The sequence below is a fragment of the Phalacrocorax carbo genome, chromosome Z (genome assembly GCF_963921805.1).
Source record: "Phalacrocorax carbo chromosome Z, bPhaCar2.1, whole genome shotgun sequence".
Taxonomy (NCBI): domain Eukaryota; kingdom Metazoa; phylum Chordata; class Aves; order Suliformes; family Phalacrocoracidae; genus Phalacrocorax; species Phalacrocorax carbo.
This window is the reverse complement of record NC_087548.1, coordinates 78,166,043-78,184,187: the sequence shown is the minus strand read 5'-3', so window position 1 is coordinate 78,184,187 and position 18,145 is coordinate 78,166,043. Positions and strand designations below refer to the sequence as shown.

At 41.9% G+C, this 18,145-nt stretch overlaps 1 protein-coding gene across 2 annotated transcripts in view; it reads right to left on the bottom strand.

Annotated features, from left to right (window-relative positions):
- Positions 1-18,136, bottom strand: part of ATG10 (autophagy related 10) — a 94,133-nt gene extending 75,997 nt beyond the window's left edge. Inside the window, exons 1-3 of one of the 2 annotated variants that reach the window (XM_064438433.1) lie at positions 18,068-18,136; positions 15,984-16,109; positions 10,934-11,053 (exon numbers count right to left, since the gene is read on the bottom strand). In XM_064438433.1, coding sequence (XP_064294503.1) covers positions 10,934-11,053; positions 15,984-16,109 — 246 coding nt within the window. In that variant the 5' untranslated portion in view covers positions 18,068-18,136. Of the gene's footprint in view, positions 1-10,933; positions 11,054-15,983; positions 16,110-16,622; positions 17,639-18,067 lie in introns of those variants that run through there. The other variant, XM_064438432.1, reaches the window with a different exon arrangement.
- Between the last annotated feature and the right edge of the window lie 9 nt (positions 18,137-18,145).

Genomic DNA, 18,145 nt, shown 5'->3' with positions numbered 1-18,145 from the left:
GGTCCCGGAGCCAGGGAAGACCCGAGGAAGCGCAGAGCGGCCCGGCAGCTCTCGCGAGGGAGGCTGACCCGGCCTGGGCGTTGCCACGAGCAACCGTAGATTTAAACGGCCTCAGGGAGCGCGAGCGACCAGGGCGTTGCGCGGCAGTTTGCGCGGCAGCGCAAGCTGGCAGTTTTCTGTATCCGGCATGCAGGCCCACAGCCCGGGAAGCTCCCTAGGTCTCTGCCAGGACGGTGAGCACTCGCCGCTGAGCTAATACCAGTGTTCCCCCAGCGAAAGCCCCAGAGAGCTTTGACGCACCCACCCAGAGGGAGCTGGTGAGGAAGGAGGCATCAGTACAGACTGTAGGTTGCAACGTGTGCCCCAACCCCTCACCTGGTGAGAAGGTAAGTACCTGCACAAGGTGTGCACAGGTTGATGATCTGCGGCGCCAGGTGGCTGAGCTGCAGGACACAGTTAGAAGGCTGAGTAATATTAGTAGAACTGAGGCAGAGATAGACAGGCGGTCTCAGAACCGCACTCCTGTAGCAGACACCACTGAGAACGAGGCACTTTGGACCCTGGTGACCTGCAAAAGCAGGGCTCTGCCTCAGCCCCCACCTCCCAGTATCACCACCAACAACATCTGTAGTTTAGCAGCTGCAGACACCCACGAGCAAGGTCCACAAGGTGCAACTGTACCAGCGGCACAGAGTAGATACAGCAAAAAGAAGAGACGAGTGCTTGTAGTGGGTGACTGTCTGTTAAAAGGTGCTGAGGTGCCCATCTGCCCCCCGGACAGGCAGTCACGAGAGGTTTGCTCCCTTCCAGGAGCTACAATCCGAGACGTCACTGAGAGGGTGCCACAACCGGCCAAAAGCAGTGATTACCATTCGCTGTTACTCTTCCACGCGGGCACAAATGACGCTGCAAGCCAGAGCCTGGGCAGAACTAAGGAAGACTATAAAGCTCTGGGAAAGCAAGTGAAGAATATTGGTGCCCAAGTTACCTTCTCCTCCATGTTACCCTTTGGAGAAAAACGGGGGATTAGAAATAGGCAACTAATGCAAATCAAGTCCTCGTTACGTGGCTGGTGTCAACATGAGGTTTTGGCTTTTATGACAACGGGATGTTCATCAACAACCATAGGCGGCTGGGGGGGACGGATTCTGCCTGTCGGGAAGGGGCAAGGGAATCTTTGGCAGCAGGCTGACAAACTTGGTCAGGAGGGCTTTAAACTGAGGAACTCGGGGAGGGGGACAAACAGGCAATGCTAATGCCATCACACACAATGCAGGAATAAGACAGGACAACCTGAGCAGTGACAAAGGTGCCATCATGGCCCCATGCAGTGGCAACCAGGAGACCAAGCACCTCAAGGGTTTGCATGGCTGTAGTGGGTCCTCATATACCCCTCCGGGAAAACCTGTGTGCTCAAGCACCTCCCTGAAATGCCTGTACACCACCAGCACAAGCAGCATGGGGAATAAACAGCAGGAACGAGAGGTCTGTGTGCGGTCGCAGGGCGATGATCTCATTGCAATCACAGAGACATGGTAGGATAGCTCACATGACTGGAATGTGGTCATGGATGGCTACAGGCTTTTCCAGAAAGACAGATGAGCAAGGTGAGGGGTGGGGAGTTGTTCTTGATCTGAGGGAGCAACTGGAATGCATCGAGCTCTGCCTTGGAGTAGAAAGAGAACAAGTTGAGAGCTTGTGGGTAAAATTAAGGGACAAATATGGGCAACACTGTTGTGGGTGTTTGCTGTATGCCAACTGATCAAGAAAAGGAAGTTGAAGCCTTCTACAGACAGGTGGAAGTAGTCTCGCAATTGCAGGCCCTGGTCCTCATGGGAGACTTCAACCACCCTGATATTTGCTGGAAAAGCAACACAGCAAGCCATGCACGATCCAGAAGGCTCCTGCAAAGCATCGAGGACAAGTTTTTGATGCAAGTCGTGGAGGAGCCAATGAGGCGAGATGTGCTGCTGGACCTCATACTAACAAACAAGGAAGGGCTGGCTGAGGATGTGAGACTTGGGGGTAGCCTTGGCTGCAGTGACCATGAGATGGTTGAGTTTAGGATACTGTGAAGTAGAAGCAGGCTAACAAGTCGTATTAAAACCTTGGACTTGAAGAGGGCCAACTTTAGCCTCTTCAAAAACATGCTAGGAGGAATCCCATGGGCTACGGCTCTGGAACACAGGGCGGTCCAAGAAAGCTGGACAGTATTAAAGGACCACTTCCTCCCAGCTCAAGATTGGTGCATCCCCAGGAGGAAGTAGTCAGGCAGACGAGCCAGGAGACCTGCATGGATGAGCAAAGAGCTTCTAGGGAAACTCAAATAGAGGGAGTTTCCCAGTATGTGGAAAAAGGGACTGGTCAATCGGGAGGAATTTAGGAATGCTGTCAGGGTATGCAGAGATGCGATGAGGAAGGCCAAGGCCCACTTGGAATTAAATCAGGCAAGCCATGTCAAAGGTAATACGACAGGCTTCTTTAAATACATCAGCAGTAAAAGGAAGACTGGGGACACGGTGGGCTCACTGTTGAACAAGGAATGGGGCCCTGCTGACGCAGGATGCAGAGAAGGCAGAGTTACTGAATGCCTTCTTTGCCTCAGTCTTTACTGCTAAGGCTGGCACTCAGGCATCCCAGCCCCCAGAGAAGAGAGGACAAATCAGGAGAAAGGAAGACTTGGCATCGGTTGAGGAGGATTGGGTCAGAGATGACCTAGGCACACTGGATCCCAACAAATCCATGGGTCCCGACAGGATGCACCCACGAGTGCTGAGGGAGCTGGTGGATGTTCTTGCTGAGCCAGTCTCCATCATCTTTGAAAGGTTGTGGAAGACAGGAGAGGTGCCCGAGGACTGGAGGAAAGCAAATGTCACTCCAGTCTTCAAAAAGGGCAAGAAGGAGGACCTGGGGAACTATAGGCCAGGCTGGGGGCTGAACTACTGGAAAGCGGCTCTGTTGAGTAGGACCTGGAGTGCTTGTGAACAACTAGGTGACCATGAGCCAGCAATGTGCCCTTGTGGCCAAGAAGGCCAATGGTATCCTGGGCTGCATTAAAAGGAGTGGGACCAGCAGATTGAGAGAGGTTATCCTCCCGCTAGTGAGACCACACTGGGAGTACTGTGTCCAGTTTTGGGCCCCCAGTTCAAGAAGGATGTGGAACTGCTTGAGCAAGTCCATCGGAGAGCTACCAAGATGATCAGGGGACTGGAGCGTCTCCCTTATGAGGAAAGGCTGAGAGACTTGGGTTTGTTCAGCCTGGAGAAGAGAAGGCTGAGGGGGGGATTTCATCAATACCTATAAATATCTAAAGGGTGGGTGTCAGGATAATGGGCCTAGGCTCTTTTCAGTGGTGCCCAGTGACAGGACAAAGGCAATGGGCACAAGGTGGAACACAGGAAGTTTCAGCTAAATGTGAGAAAAAAACCCTTCCCTGTGCGGGTGCCAGAGCCGTGGCACAGGCTGCCCAGAGAGGCTGTGGAGTCTCCCTCCCTGGAGACATTCAAACCCCGCATGGACACAGTCCTGTGTCCCCTGCTCTGGGTGTGCCTGCTCAAGCAGGGGGGTTGGACACAATGATCCCCAGAGGTCCCTTCCAACCCCCATCATTTTGTGATTCTGTGATCCCATCAATGAAGGAGTACAGAAGGACATATCTGGGATTCAAATGACTTCTGTCACCACAGCATTTTTCCTTTACTGAGTTTTCCCCAGATCAAGGATGGGATGTAATGTCTATGCCAAAGAAATATCAAGGCTGAAATAAGCTAAACAATGTCTGTCTTTTGCCAAGCCTTTTCATGTGAACACAGTTAATAAAATCCACAACAGAATATTTTCTTGTGGTTTAATAAAGGCTAATTCATTTTCAGATTAATACATTTTTAAGCAAAATCACAAGCATCTTCACCACATTTTGCAACAAACTCTAGATCTCCTTAGAATAAGTGATTTCTTGATATTTTTTTTTAATAGGTTTCCACCAACAATTTGGGTTTACTTTCTGTGACCAGGTGTTTGAAAAGGTTTCTGGTACATATGCTGGACAATGTAGCATTAAGAAAATTTGGACGACAGGGCCAAACACTGGCCTAGCTAAGACAATTATGGGGAACAAATATGTACTGTGGCCCAGGTAAGCCTGACTAGCACCACTCTGGGCAGAAGCAGCAACAGAAGAGCTCACTTCTGGGAGATATAATGGAACTGCGACAGGAAGCAAGAGTGATAAAAAGGGTCTGAGTAGATCCAAGACCAACTGAAATTAGAGTACTTGCTCCATCAAAGCTTTCCCCATCAGTTTATCAAGGGAACATATTCTGGGTTGAATACAGATGCAGCATGACTTACTTCCCTTCTCATAGCAATGAGGAAGCTATGGAAAAGACATGGGGTGAACTTACCTGTTTCTGAACAACTGCAATGCACTTAAGCTTGGATCATTCATTACAAACTGATGTTTTAGGTGAAAATGTGATACTTGATTTCCTACCTCTTTACTAAGGTCCATTCAATATTTTCTGCAGCGAGTGCTGGATTCCATTAAATGTATTTACATTTTTGTCCTTAAGTACTGTTTGCTGGGTTTTCAATACACATTTTTTTAACCATCCAACAAATACTGTGGTTATGCAAATGTTTACACTGAGTTCATGTTATTTACTTTTGCCCAAAAAAAGAGTTGTTCTTAATTCTAAAAATACTGGATTTGTTTAGAGAAAAAATGATTAATAATTACTAAGAATTGTAATTTTCTAGTTGTTATAAACTGAAGAGCACAGCTGAACAGCAAATCACATGGTATTATGAAGTTTAAGATGTTAGTCTCATTCCCACATCTTCCGTCAGGCAGATCTTCACTAACACTAATGAACATCTGCCAGCAGAGGTGGAGTCCATGTAAAAGTAAATACATAACTTAACATGTTTGTGAAGCTTAGCTCTCATTTTCCACAGGCAGTATCACATATTAACAGACCTTCAACATTCCCGACCTGCCCACTCCTTCATAAAGTAGCAATGGCTGCAGCTTCAGAAATGGTTCCACGCTGACTCACTTCTTCTGCAATACCCAGAAGAGCTGAGACAAACCACACACTGAGAATTATTACTTCAAGTTATTGCTTCCCTTGAGCTATTTGAATAACAAACAAAAAGAATGCATAAAGTGAATCCAGATTTTCCAACTTTACTCTTTTGGAATATAAGCTCTTTGAGGCAGGAGGACTATCTTCATTTTTAACTTTGCACAGTATTTTTCACCTTATCAACAGCTCATATAATAATAAGTGTAATTGTTCTGTCCTTGTTTAAAATATGTCTGCATGGCACTTAACAAAACCTGGAGCTGGATACAGCTGATGGTAAATACTGAAGTGTAGAACAAAAGGCATCATTTCAGTGCAGTTGGCTACCTGGGCTTATAATAAAGTAAGTGAAATATAACTTTGTAGCATTTGAATAGTTTCAATTGTAGGGAGGAAAAACCATTCTGTTCACTGTAATTTACTTAGACTGGAAAAAAGAAGGATGATTGAAAAGGGAAAAAAAACCAGTCTCAGTGGAAGCAGAAGCTACTGCCTCACGCACTCAAGATGCTAGTGCCACAGTATCCCTCAAAACCAAGACCACGCTAAGTTCATCAAACTTACTATCTCCCACAGCTGGTCATCATTGTATCTAGTCTCAGTGAAGAGTTTGTGATGAACAACTTACATGAATCTCATTTATAAATTTGGGTATATAAGGTTGTCAATATAGAAATACTTGAAACAGGTTTCCACATATAAAGAAGTTACACAAAAGAAGACACAATTCCATGTTCATTGATACAGACCCTGACAGATCTCTTGGCACAACAGATTTGATTTGGATCAAGAAAGAATATACACTGAAGATTGTTGTTGAATTAGCCAGAACACAGTATGGTGGTTACACAAGATTTATGCTGTCTGTGGAAAAGTACAGATGACACTCATCTGGCATAAAGTCAGAACAGCACAGAAAGACAACAACTGATTCAATAAAAATTTAACCAGAACAAAATTGCAACTTACAAATTTTTAGATGGCACTGTGTGCTTGTATCAGTTCCTTGCTTTGCACACCTCATGCTATTTTTATTCTATTGGGAGATACTCTAAAAGATTTGTGATCTCTTCAGCTCATAACCTAGGGACAGAGCCCAGTCCTACTGGTTAGAAGGGTATCCTCCACAAACTCAGTCAAAAGTTTGGTTATGGTTAGTCACAATGTCATTAGTAGTTTCTGTTTACCAATCTGGGCATTAAAGCAAACATCTTCCTTAAACTAAATCCACAAAAATCACAGAACAGCATTCCAGAGGAACATTCTCAATCCCTTCCTAGCAACATGGCAAATGGAACAACAGGATCTGCATAAAACAGGATCCCCAGGCACCTGGTTAGGTAAATAGCTTGACAATTCAGTTACTGCCAAGTACAAAGAGAAACTTTCTTAAACTGCTCTAAGCAGATATTAGCTTTTAAGCGTACCTGTCTCCAGATACCTTTCCTTTATAGTGCCTCTGCATCTGTGTGGGCATAAATCCTTTTTTTACATTTACCTTCATCTAAGCTTGTGTTAAGGGTTACTTCAATATAAAGAATAAAATCCAACTCATGATGCTTATACTGTACCCACTTACTGCTGTGAGCCTTCTCGCAGCTCCCAACACCCTGTACAGTCCTCATATGAGTTCATAAGGGAATTTCTTTACTCCCTAGGACAGCTCAGGAATTAGCAAGAGTGTCTGGAAACTAGCAGATATCAAAGGTTCACTGGCATGTGAAAGGATAACAAGGAGACACTCTGAATTCTGCAGGCTTGCCAATGAGCTGAAGAAACCATCAATTAACTATTATGTGCATGGCAGAAGCCTGCAAGTTCCAGAAAATGGAAAACCTGCTTCATACTAGATAGCATGCCAACTTGCTGCAGTACAGCACAGTGGTTCCCAAACCTGTTCTTAGCTTCTGCTGTATTCCTGCTGGTCCTATAGTGCAAGCTGCCTGCCATTACAACAACTTACTGCCAATCAGCTGATCCTTAGCATCTCACAATACCTGCAATACAGGAACCTCCCTGCGAGTAAGTTCCAACAAAAGCTGGAATACAGCAACTTGCACCACCAGCCCCCCCAAAAAGGGTGGTACTTTGGCATAGTAGCATGTGCAGATCCATTACATGTACTGACTGAGGCTGCCAGTTCTGTCTCCCAATATCACAACGGCCACAGCATTCCGCTACACATGCATGCCAGTCTCAATGTAACGATTTCAATCAAAGCTTAAGCCAACATCATCTGCTCCAACAATTTATCCTTAAATCCCTTTTTTTTTTTTGAGTTGCTACTTTACAAAATACAGTCCTCAGCTAAGTATAAGCTCCACTATGAAAGTGAAATCTCAGCCTCAGTGAAGTCACCAGCAAAAATTACTACTGCTTTTAATGAGTTCAGATCCCTATTTTGTTGTATGAGATTCACATGACAAAATGCAGACATCTACGTTCAGGTTAACCATCTAGCTTCCCTTGATCATCACTGAAGACAAACAGACTTTTACACTCATGTCCTAGAGAAGACACCTAAAAGAGGTTGACTGATTTATACCCAAAAATTCTTTTTTACCTTCTCAGGCTGAAACAAAGACTGAAGTGACAAGCTCTATATTGCAGGTATCTAAAATAAGCAGAAAGAAACCCACACGAATTTTGTTCTTGGTTTTCAGATTAAAACACAACTTGTGTAAATGGAACCAAGCATACCACATAATACAGACTGCTAGACTGCTCTGTACAGAAGACCGCAATATTAGTTATTCATCACTCCTTCACTATAAAGCTCCAAATATTTAGATACCAGACAATGAGACAGCAAGTTGGAAACATTAACTGTCCATATCACCAATGAGCTGAAATAAACTATTCAAATAATTTGATCAGGTTCCTTAGAGATCTCGTAAGATTAGCACATTTTTGACACTGTGATAACTGATAATTGATTTTCTATTTAAATAAAGTTACTTCAGCTATTCTGTATGTTTTCTGCACTGTATCATTATACTTCCGTATATCTTCACATATTAAAAACAAACAGAACAGTAATAATTTTTCTTCTCTACAGCTTCAATGTCCTAATTGTACTCTTTGCTACAACAGGATATTCCCATTGATTTATTCGACATAATCTCTTCCCTGATGCGTCTTTTTCTCAATTACTTAAATAGGAGTTATGTCCTCACTATGGACTTTCCTGTGTTTCCCTCCAGCTTCAAAAATTTGTCTTCTAACTTTCCTCCTAATTTTCACCTTGTCTGCCAAAAATAACATTCTATTTGTAATCTCTGAACTGGATTCCCAGGAACAGAACAGGAAAATCTTGTGGCCTCTTATGTACTGTCATATACCACAGTACATTTTTTTCAGTCAACTAGTCTTGACAGAACTTCCTAACAATGGCTCTTTTGCTGAACTCTATTATCAGAATGTATTTCAATAACTTATTGAAAGAGATTGTAGTAACTCCATAATACCATGTGTTTTATGGATGCAACATGTACTCTTAAAAAAACAAACCTTACTTAAATAACAGACTGTTAGGACAGTGCAAGAGGACTCTTGCATTCAGCATCCGTGGAAAAGAACATGAACCTTACACAGGCACTGCTGTGCTTGAGCAAATTTATCCCCTTTACAGTAACCATTTCATTCTTTCCCTTACTGTTAAATATATAGTTTTACTTTATGTATCCATAGCAAATTCCATTTTCCAACTTATTGGTGTGCCTCTCCCATTTTCTAGATTAAATGACTTAACAGCCTGGTTACCCTTCAGTTCAATGAAGAACATAAATTTGACATAATCTCTATTAAGCAGTGAACATTTTGGAGAGCAAACTCAATTTTTTTTAAGCATAACCTCACATCTTATAACCTACATAATTTTCTAATACCTTTCTTTTGCTTCACTCTTCTTTACTGCCACCACCTAACATGAACAAAGGCTCTTTCTCAAAGAGGACCAGCTCATCTTCAAGGTCCCTTTCAACCTAGACATTTCTATGATTCAAGACATAGAAATCATGCACAATATTTCAAGAGTTCATTATTAATATTAGGATCTTGATAAGCCATAGAGTTTGGCCTGGAATCATATTTCAATATATTAAAGACTGTTTATTATTATATTTCAGTATATTAAAAGTTCTGTTTCATTAAGTTACAGGCTCTGATGCCTTTTTTGTGTTGTGATACTTTTTCTATAGCTGGTACTTCTTTCCAGAAGAAGGACTCAATAGCTTTTTACAAGATGTTCTTTTAAAATACACTCTGCAATGAACACTCGATTAATTCTAAAAAAACCAAAAGTCACAATCGTCAAAACCAATTTTGAATATAAACAGAAACCTGTTCTTACAAGTCAGGACTGAAGTATACAAACACTGCCACAGTGACAATTAAGTAACAACCTCTGAAGCATTGATACTAGCCTTCATTTTAAGAAATACAAGAATTTAAACTGAAGGAAAACTTAAAATGCTCCAGCTGCCCTTCAGATGACTTACACACTAGTCTTAGAACTGTTACTTATCAAACAAATTAAAGGTAATGATTCTAAAGATTATATGGATTCCAATTCATCTGGAATTGGAATGGTGTACCAGCAATGGGGCTGTTAATTTTTTTTTCTTTTTTACCCCTTAGTGGATTGACCCAGTTGCCTTATTGGTAACAGAACCATGCCTTGTTTCCAGCTTACTTGTGTCATTTGAACCCTAGCTGTTCCTCATGGCACTCTAAGGGACCAATGTGCTGCTTTAGTCCAGTCCTGTACTTGCACTGACTACCCAAACAGAACATTGAGGTGAGACCTCTACCTGCCAGCAAAAGTCATTTTTACCTAGCCAGCTGTCAGCTTTTACAAAATTTTTAAGAACCAAACACTTTTTGATATTTACCTTTCCCTAATATACAGCTGAAACATGAGTGAACTAAAAAATCAGTGGAAATGACTACATCACTAACAGACAGCATAATTGTTTCAAGTGCCATTTCCTTCAGAAACCAGGCCACAAGAATACTTATTTCAGACACTGTACCTGAGTCTCTAGGTGGGGGGTGGAAATCAGTGAGCTGATGAAAACAGGACAGGAACTGGGGCAGAAAAAGGCAACGGGAAAACACACCATGCCCATCTATTCAACAATTTCTAATATATAGACTACATTGTTTTCAGTCAGTTGTAATTCAATTCTTTTCATATTTATAGTAACCACACAACAAGGGAGTGAATTTCTACTGTTTATATTTTGATTAGTCAATAATCTGGAGGTCTAATGCAGAATCAAACAAGCAAATAACTATTCAGATCACTTCACCTTGAGTTTAATGAAAGGTTTTTATTTTCTGGAATAAAGAAGTTTATTTCCCACTACCAGATTCAAAAAATTGCTCAGTATTTTAAGTTAGTTCCACAACAGAGAAGTATACACTGAGTATAAAATTCTTACACATAACTTCATTATTCAGTAAATACCACTTCAAATGAATATTAACCTCAAAGTTTTCTTTATTTTTTAATTAATATTTACCTCTAAGACAACTAAATCTTTACACTTAATCTTTTTACAAAAAAAAAGTTTCCTTAATGTCAGTGAATCAATGCGCAAAGAAATATCCTTCCATGAGGAAAATATATACATGAAAGATGCTAGAGCCTTCTCATTTCTTCCAATTATCATCCCCAATATAGCTGTACACCTGAATGAGAACTGTAGGAAGAATAATTAAAAGCCACTAGTAACTTCAGATCTGAAATCTTTCCTGAGGGGCTTAATTTAATGGTATAGTATTTTTAAGTGTCCTGTTCATTATTTATTTCATAAACAAAAAAGTCTAAAATCTGTACTTACTTCAACATCTGTAAATAACATTTGTTCAATGTTATCATTGTTTGTCTCCTTGAGATGTGGTGAGATGTTTCTATTTCTTACTCGGAAGTATGTTTTACTAAGATAACCATCACCAAGGTCCTGTGTTCAGAAAACAAGAAAAAAATTTTGTGTAACCAAAATGCTAAATGGTATAACTGTTCTAGAAAATAATCAGAGCACAGTATTTAGGCATAAGCTCCAAGTCTTTTTATAGGCACCAATGACTGCATTGCTTTTCAGCATCTTCTCACAGGTAGCTCACACTAGTTCTTGGTGTAAAAGGATTTCAAAGACCTGAACAGTGAAAATAAAATTGAATACTGCTATTAATTGAATAAGACAACTGCTACCTGGGGATCATGATGAGTGCCAAAAAACTGGAAGACAGTGCACTAAGGTCATGAAGCGATGAACTATTAACTATTTTGACCTATCTACTTCAAGCAATGCGTTCACACCAGTATAAGGTTCCCAATTCTTGGCAGATTGGTTTGGTTTTGCTCTGTTCCCTGTCTAACTTTCTTAAAGTCCTGAAAAAGAAAAACCAAACCACTTCAGAACATATGTGTGCAGAGTCACAATTTATTCCCTTCTCTTGATCACCTCTGAGGGTCAAATACAAGAGAAAACAAAAGCTGAACCTTCTCCCTGTTCCCTTGCCATCATTTTGCTTCCCAGGCCACATGGCCTACTGTTGTAAAAGGCCCTTGTGCAATTTCAGAGTGCCAGGAGAAGGTTTTCAGAGCTTTCCCCGCTTGCTGACTTCACTCTCTCCACATATATATAAACATTTACTTTTTTTTAATTAAAAGTAGGAGGAGAGAAAAAGTTTAATAACAGATCACTGGAAAAGCATACACTTGAAAAGGAGGAAGAGTATGCAAAACACAAAGAACAGTAGTTGCATGTTAAGAACTTCTTTCTCAAAGGAAACAAATAAATTGGGGTTTTATTAGCTGTTTCATTATGTTTTATTTTACACAAACACAGAAAACACGCACAACATCTGATGAAAAAGGATTCTATTCAAAACAGTTTACAAAATTCATTAGTATAGCATTAAATTGCTTGACAAGGCTGCAAATTTAACTATAATTTAACTCTTTGGTTAATCTGTTATTTCATGTATTCTGACCTTTAAATCAACATAGGTTTTATTCTGACACACCTGTTCTCTCTTTTCAAGGACACCATAGAGTATACTTACCTCCAAAATCTGCTATGGGCTATTTCTTTATTTTGTTCTTATAAAGTTTCACACCTGATGAAAAATTATAATGCTCTCTACATGTACTTTTGTCCATGAATTTTTAAGTATGACTCATACTATGAGCAACTACTTTGCTCGTAACTTCTACTGCATGCCTTATTTTCTCACTAAATCTCATCAAGAGTATGAATCCGCCAAGCTTTGCTGGATGTCCTGGCTGCAGAACAAACGGCATCCTGTGCAGTAAGGAATCAACCATGCAGAGGACAGTGGTGTCAGAAAAATTAAGCCTAACTTGGTGATACAAAAGCCACTTCACTCACTCTCAACACTCTCTCAATCCCTCCTTGTGGAGCTTCGTGTGAGTGTCAGCAGGAGTAAAGCTACCTGAGCTGGTTTTTATCCCACTAAGAGCATCAAAGAAAGTACTACAGCCAGAGACAGAGGTAAAATGCCCCAAGGCACAATGAGCTTTGCCAGAGAAGGGCTGGATATAGCATTCACCTCCCTGAACCAGTTCTTCCTGTCAGCAGAAAGGAGCCAAGCTCCATAGCCTTTGCATTCTGTAGTATTTGAGTGCCATGAAAAAATATGTATGGGTAGCTGTAAGCATGGAGTTAGCAGGCTCTGTATTTGACAGCTCTAAGCCAGAGGGTAGAGGAGAGGTGGCAGGAAAGAAAACCAACCTTCCTGTTGCACTCTCTGTAGTGTTATGTATTTTGTACACTTCTCCCCCTATAAATAAATCAGTAGTTTAGCAAGGACTTTGATCCCATTAGTGTGGGAAGGGAGTGCATTTCTACTCCAGCTGTCTTGTAAGTGTCATAAGCAAAAGTGAACTGATATAGCCTTTGATAGGATTATTTAGATTAACCTAACCAAATACAAAACAAACATAAAGCAGAACACAAGTGGGGGGCAGCCTTCACAGCCAGGATTTAACTATCCACCCCTAACACCACCACCCAGGTTGAGCTCCATCAGGTCCCACTGTAGAGGTGCTCTTGGCTTTTTTACAGCTTTCTTCTGGGGAGGGAAAAAAAAAAAAAAAGGCAGAATATAGAAGTAACATAGATTAGAACATTTCACTTACAGCTATAAATATAGGGTTCTGCTTGGGCCATGTGAGCTTATGCCACAAGAGCCAGCTCCACAAAAACAATAAGTATTTCGTCATCTAAATTTAATCTCTACAGAAAACATAGGAACACAAGAACACAGTTCCATAAGCCTGGTTTACTTGGGTGGTCTTACTGCTATCAATGGGTCTATTCACATGAGTATGGAATGAGGAATGGGATCCAAGTGCATTACATCAGCAAAATTAAGAGTGCCCCAAACTACCCACAACACATATATTGGTAAAAAAGGCAAAAAAAAAAAAAAAAAGAAAAAAAAAAAGAAAGAAAGACAATGAGGCATCTTGTTAACAGAAAGCTTCCTTCCCAGACTACATACTATAAACGGATGGTCTCAATGGCCAGGTTTTTATCACACACTGGAATCACAGAGTCACCAACTTGGCCCATTAAAAAAAAAAAAAACCTCTTACAACGTTTTTATATGTGAGGACAAAAATCTATCTCATTCTGCTATTTCCAGCAAAGCTTCTTATTTCAGAGAAAGTTCAAACTTTGACCCATGTATTAAGTTCCCAGTAGAGGCTCAGAGCATCTTTCTTTGTTGAATAAATCCTCACAAATATAGCCAAGGACTGAAATATAAAGTTTCAAATGGTCGCCTGTTAGAAGGGGTGCATTTTAACACTTGGCTAATATTTGCACTCTTTTAAAAACAGCTAAACAGAATGCATCTAAGCCAAGATCCTGCTCCTTACTGAAATTCTGTTTCATCTGTGATGCAAGGGTTACAAATGCTAATGTATAATTCCTTATGTAGAAAGGATGGCCTACATTTATTCTGGGACTTCCTGCATTTCAAAATGGCACCAGCATGACTTTTCTCCCAAAAATTCATGAAAGCGTGGGAAACCACTACTTCTATAGTAGTAAATTTTCTACAGCAAAAAGAAGAAATACACAGATAGTAATCATCCATTATTGAAAACTGGTCAGAACCTACACACAAAAACCTACATTCCCCACCCATCAGAAAAAAGTGTGACAAGAAGAAATCCTACAACTGTGTTGATTTGTTATTAGATGGAAAATAACAGAAGCATTTGAAGTAAAAAAAAAAAAAAGGAAGTATTCAAAATATTTCTGTTATTACAGAACAAAAACAAATTAGGTACCCATAAGCCGTAACTATTTCGAAGTTTTCATTTCAGCAGTGGTTAAGCAGGACATTGGTGTGGCTATCATTAGGTTTTTTTAAATAAGAACATAAGGACTGCAGATTTTCTTGAAGTCTCTGAGCACTGTGGAAGTTTCAGAGAACTTTGGAGAAAGTCAGCATGCATCAATGTACCTTTATATACTAGCTAATTTGTGTAACTGTACACATATCACCTTGACATCATCCCAAGCAAAATAACAGAAGACATCATATAGAATTCAGGAAATAAAGACATATATACAGTAAATGTAGTTATTTTTTAAGAAAAATAGATTTTGGCAGGGCAAATTAAAAATACATGTTTGATTGATAAACATAAAAGTTGTAACAATATAGACTCAGATTTCTGCTAAATGTTGATTCCACAAGCAGAAATTTAAAAATTAAAATAAACCCAGACTAATCTGAAACACACTAAAGAATGAAAAAAGTATTAATTCACAGAGCTCAAACATAACCTAAAAATGGGGAATCGTCATAAAAGAAGTGATTCTAATGGGGTCCTGTGAGACTAGTCTTGGCCGCATGCTACTTAAAATTTTGATTAATGACCTAGAAACAATATGTAATTATTATTGGTGAGGTTTGAAAGCTATGGGGAAGCAGCAAATAATAACAACTGATCATTGATACAGTCAGATTCTCCTGGTTGCTGTAAGGAACTAATATGTATTTCAATACAAATATTAAGTCACACATCTGGAGCAAAGACTTTGTGCTATCTCAGCTGGAAGGGTTAAAGCAATCCTTGGATATACAACCACAAGCACTTGCCCAGAGTAGGAAGGTTTGAGTTTCACAGTGCTACAACATTCATTGTCTAGTTTTGCCCACAGCTGAAAAAAGGACTTTTATATACTGGAAAGGATTCAGAGGAGATCCACAAGAATGATTAAAATACTGGAAAACACATCAGATAGTCAGGGAGCTCAACATGTTTTGCTTTTAGACTGACAAGGTTACGGGATTAATTGATCTGAATCTAAACTACCAAAGCAGGGAGAGTTCTGATAAAAGAAGGGTCCTCAGCTTATTAGGCAAGGTACAGCTACCAATGGCTGGAAGATGAAGCTAGGCAGTTAAAATTAGAAGTAACAGCGGGGATTTTTTTTAATTCCATTTTAAGCATAGCAAACCATTCAAAAGGCTCGTTGAGACCTGTGACTGTTTCCCCATCACTGGGAATTCTGAAAATGCAGAGTGTATAATGTCTTAAAAGATGTTTTCTGATCAAAACAGAAATCATCTCAGGTAATCCTACCCCTTTGTTACTCAATAAGTTGCACTAGACCATCCCAGCAGTTGTTTCTGAATTTGTGAACCCTATTCAATAGATGTACTGGCCTAAATCCTCATGTAAACCATCTATGCACTATTTTGTTCTTATACCAGCTGTGTAAAATGCCATCTATTTCATGTGATATAACACCCACTTAAAGGATGTTCCAGCTTGTCATGGTTGTCAACAGCTCAAAAAGGCCAGCAAGGGTATCCAAAAATCAACACTGTGATTATTTTTACCTTGCCAGTTCTCCACTCCCAACCATCTCCTATCTGCTGTGAATGTTTAATAAATTCTTCACAGTACTGCTTGAATCTTTTTTCTTCCAAAGAGAAGTCCTCTTCACCTGCCATGCTACAGGACATCTGCAGAGCAAACTAAATGTTAGTACTGACAGATAAAACAAGCACTAAAAATTTTCACTGATTTACAGCAATTGAGTAGTAAAATAACAGAGCACTGGGGGAAAAATAAAACCTGTTTCTTTATGTAAAACAAAGACACATGTCCTGAAGTACCTTAGAGGTTTATAGACACACAGAACACCTGAGGTTGGAAGAGACCTCTGGAGACCGTGAAGTCCAATCTCCCTGCTCACAATAGGGTCAACTAGAACAGCTTGCTCAGGATCATTTCCAGTTGGGTTTTGATTATGTCCAAGGACAGAGATGCCACAAGCTCTCTAGAGAACCTGTTCCAGTGTTCCATTACCATAGCAGTAAATTACTCTTCTTCTGTTTAAATAAAAAAAATTTAGGTATGGGGTTTGTGTCCATTGCCTCTTGTGCCTTCACTCCATAGTACTGAAAAAAAGTCTGGCTCCATATTCTTTATTCCCTCCCTCAGGTATTTATACAGATTTAAGAGATCCCACCAACCTTTCTCTTCCCTGAGATGAAGAGTTCCAGCTCTCTCAGCCTTGCCTCATATGTCAGACACCCTTAATCATCTTTGTGTCCCTTCACTGGGCTTGCTCCAGCACGGCGCTGTCTATCTTGCACAGGGGAAGCCCAGAGCTGGACTCTGCGGTTTTGACACGTTCCCTTAGCAGCACAGTCCAAGAGGCAACCAGAAACCTGAATCCCCTTGTGGGCTACTTCCACAGGCCTACCACCTTCTCCTTGCGGAACGGAATAGCTCCACAAAATCTTAACAACTCTAGTGTTTGTGGACACAGAGCGTACAAGGCAGCCACCAGAGTCTGCTGAAGCAACTATTCCTGATTATGCAGTACAGCTCTGAGTGGCCCAACAACGTGGCTTCATGGGGTTATAGTACGCTTCGAACGAGCACCTTCCCTACCCCTGGAATGCTTCCCTCCCGGGGTCTTAAAGACAACAGAAAAATGCTCTCAGAGATTCTGAACAGTTTTACTTCCCACCCCCTTTCAAAGAGGATGTATGAAAATATAGCTGTTTCAGCATGTTTATAGACATCAGGCAGCACCACATACAAATACTCTTTAACTATTAGAACTAGACCACACCTCTTCTTAACAAGAAATACACAAGACAGAGCACCTCGTGCCATGCTCACTGTTTTTCAGAATCTGGCCCTAAATAACCACGAGATCCTCTCTAGATCTAGTACTTGAAAAAGCATTCTTTTCAATGGCCGTTGACCCAAGCCCCCTTTAATCTGTTCGTGCTATCTAGACGTCAAGAAAGAAGAAATGGGGGAAACAGACACTGTAAACGTTTCTGCTGTTCCCACATTTCCCATTCCGATGTCGGACTGCAGCACTGTGTAAGCGCACGTAACGATAGCGTAGTTCTCATACACGATTTAACCAGAGCCATGTGCTTTAATAAGCAGCTCTAAAGAGATACCGGGCTGCTGGCACCTGTGCAACACGCCTCCGTTCCTTTCTTAAACTACCCCGGGAAGAGTGACAAGCAGATCCGAACAAACCCGTCCCCCTCGCAGGCACCGGGGAGACCAGGCAAGCCCCCGCCCCCCCGGCCAGACCGACTCCTTCCTCATCCTCTTCCTCTCCCTCGCTCCCTCAGGCCCCGCGCCGGACGGGGTGGCCAGGCGACGCCCGCCGGGGCAGCGGGCGCCGGGGCTGGGTAAGGCAGCGGCGGTGCCCGGCGTGAGGCGCGGCCGCCCCCGTCCCGTCCCGCCTGAGGTGAGGTGAGGGGAAGTGAGGGGGGAAGAACCCCGGCGCAGATAGCGACGACCGCGCACGGAGAAAACGGGGGCGCAGCCCCAAGGACAACCCCGGAGAGGGGCGCAGGACGGGGAGAGCGGGAAGGGGCAGCCCCGCCGCGCCGCCTTCCACATACCGCGCCGCCTTCTACATACCGCGCCCCCCTCCACATACCGTGCCGCCCTCCTCCTCCTCCTCCTCCTCCCGCCGGCGGCGCCCCGCGCATGCGCGCCCCGCGGCGTGCGGCGGTTG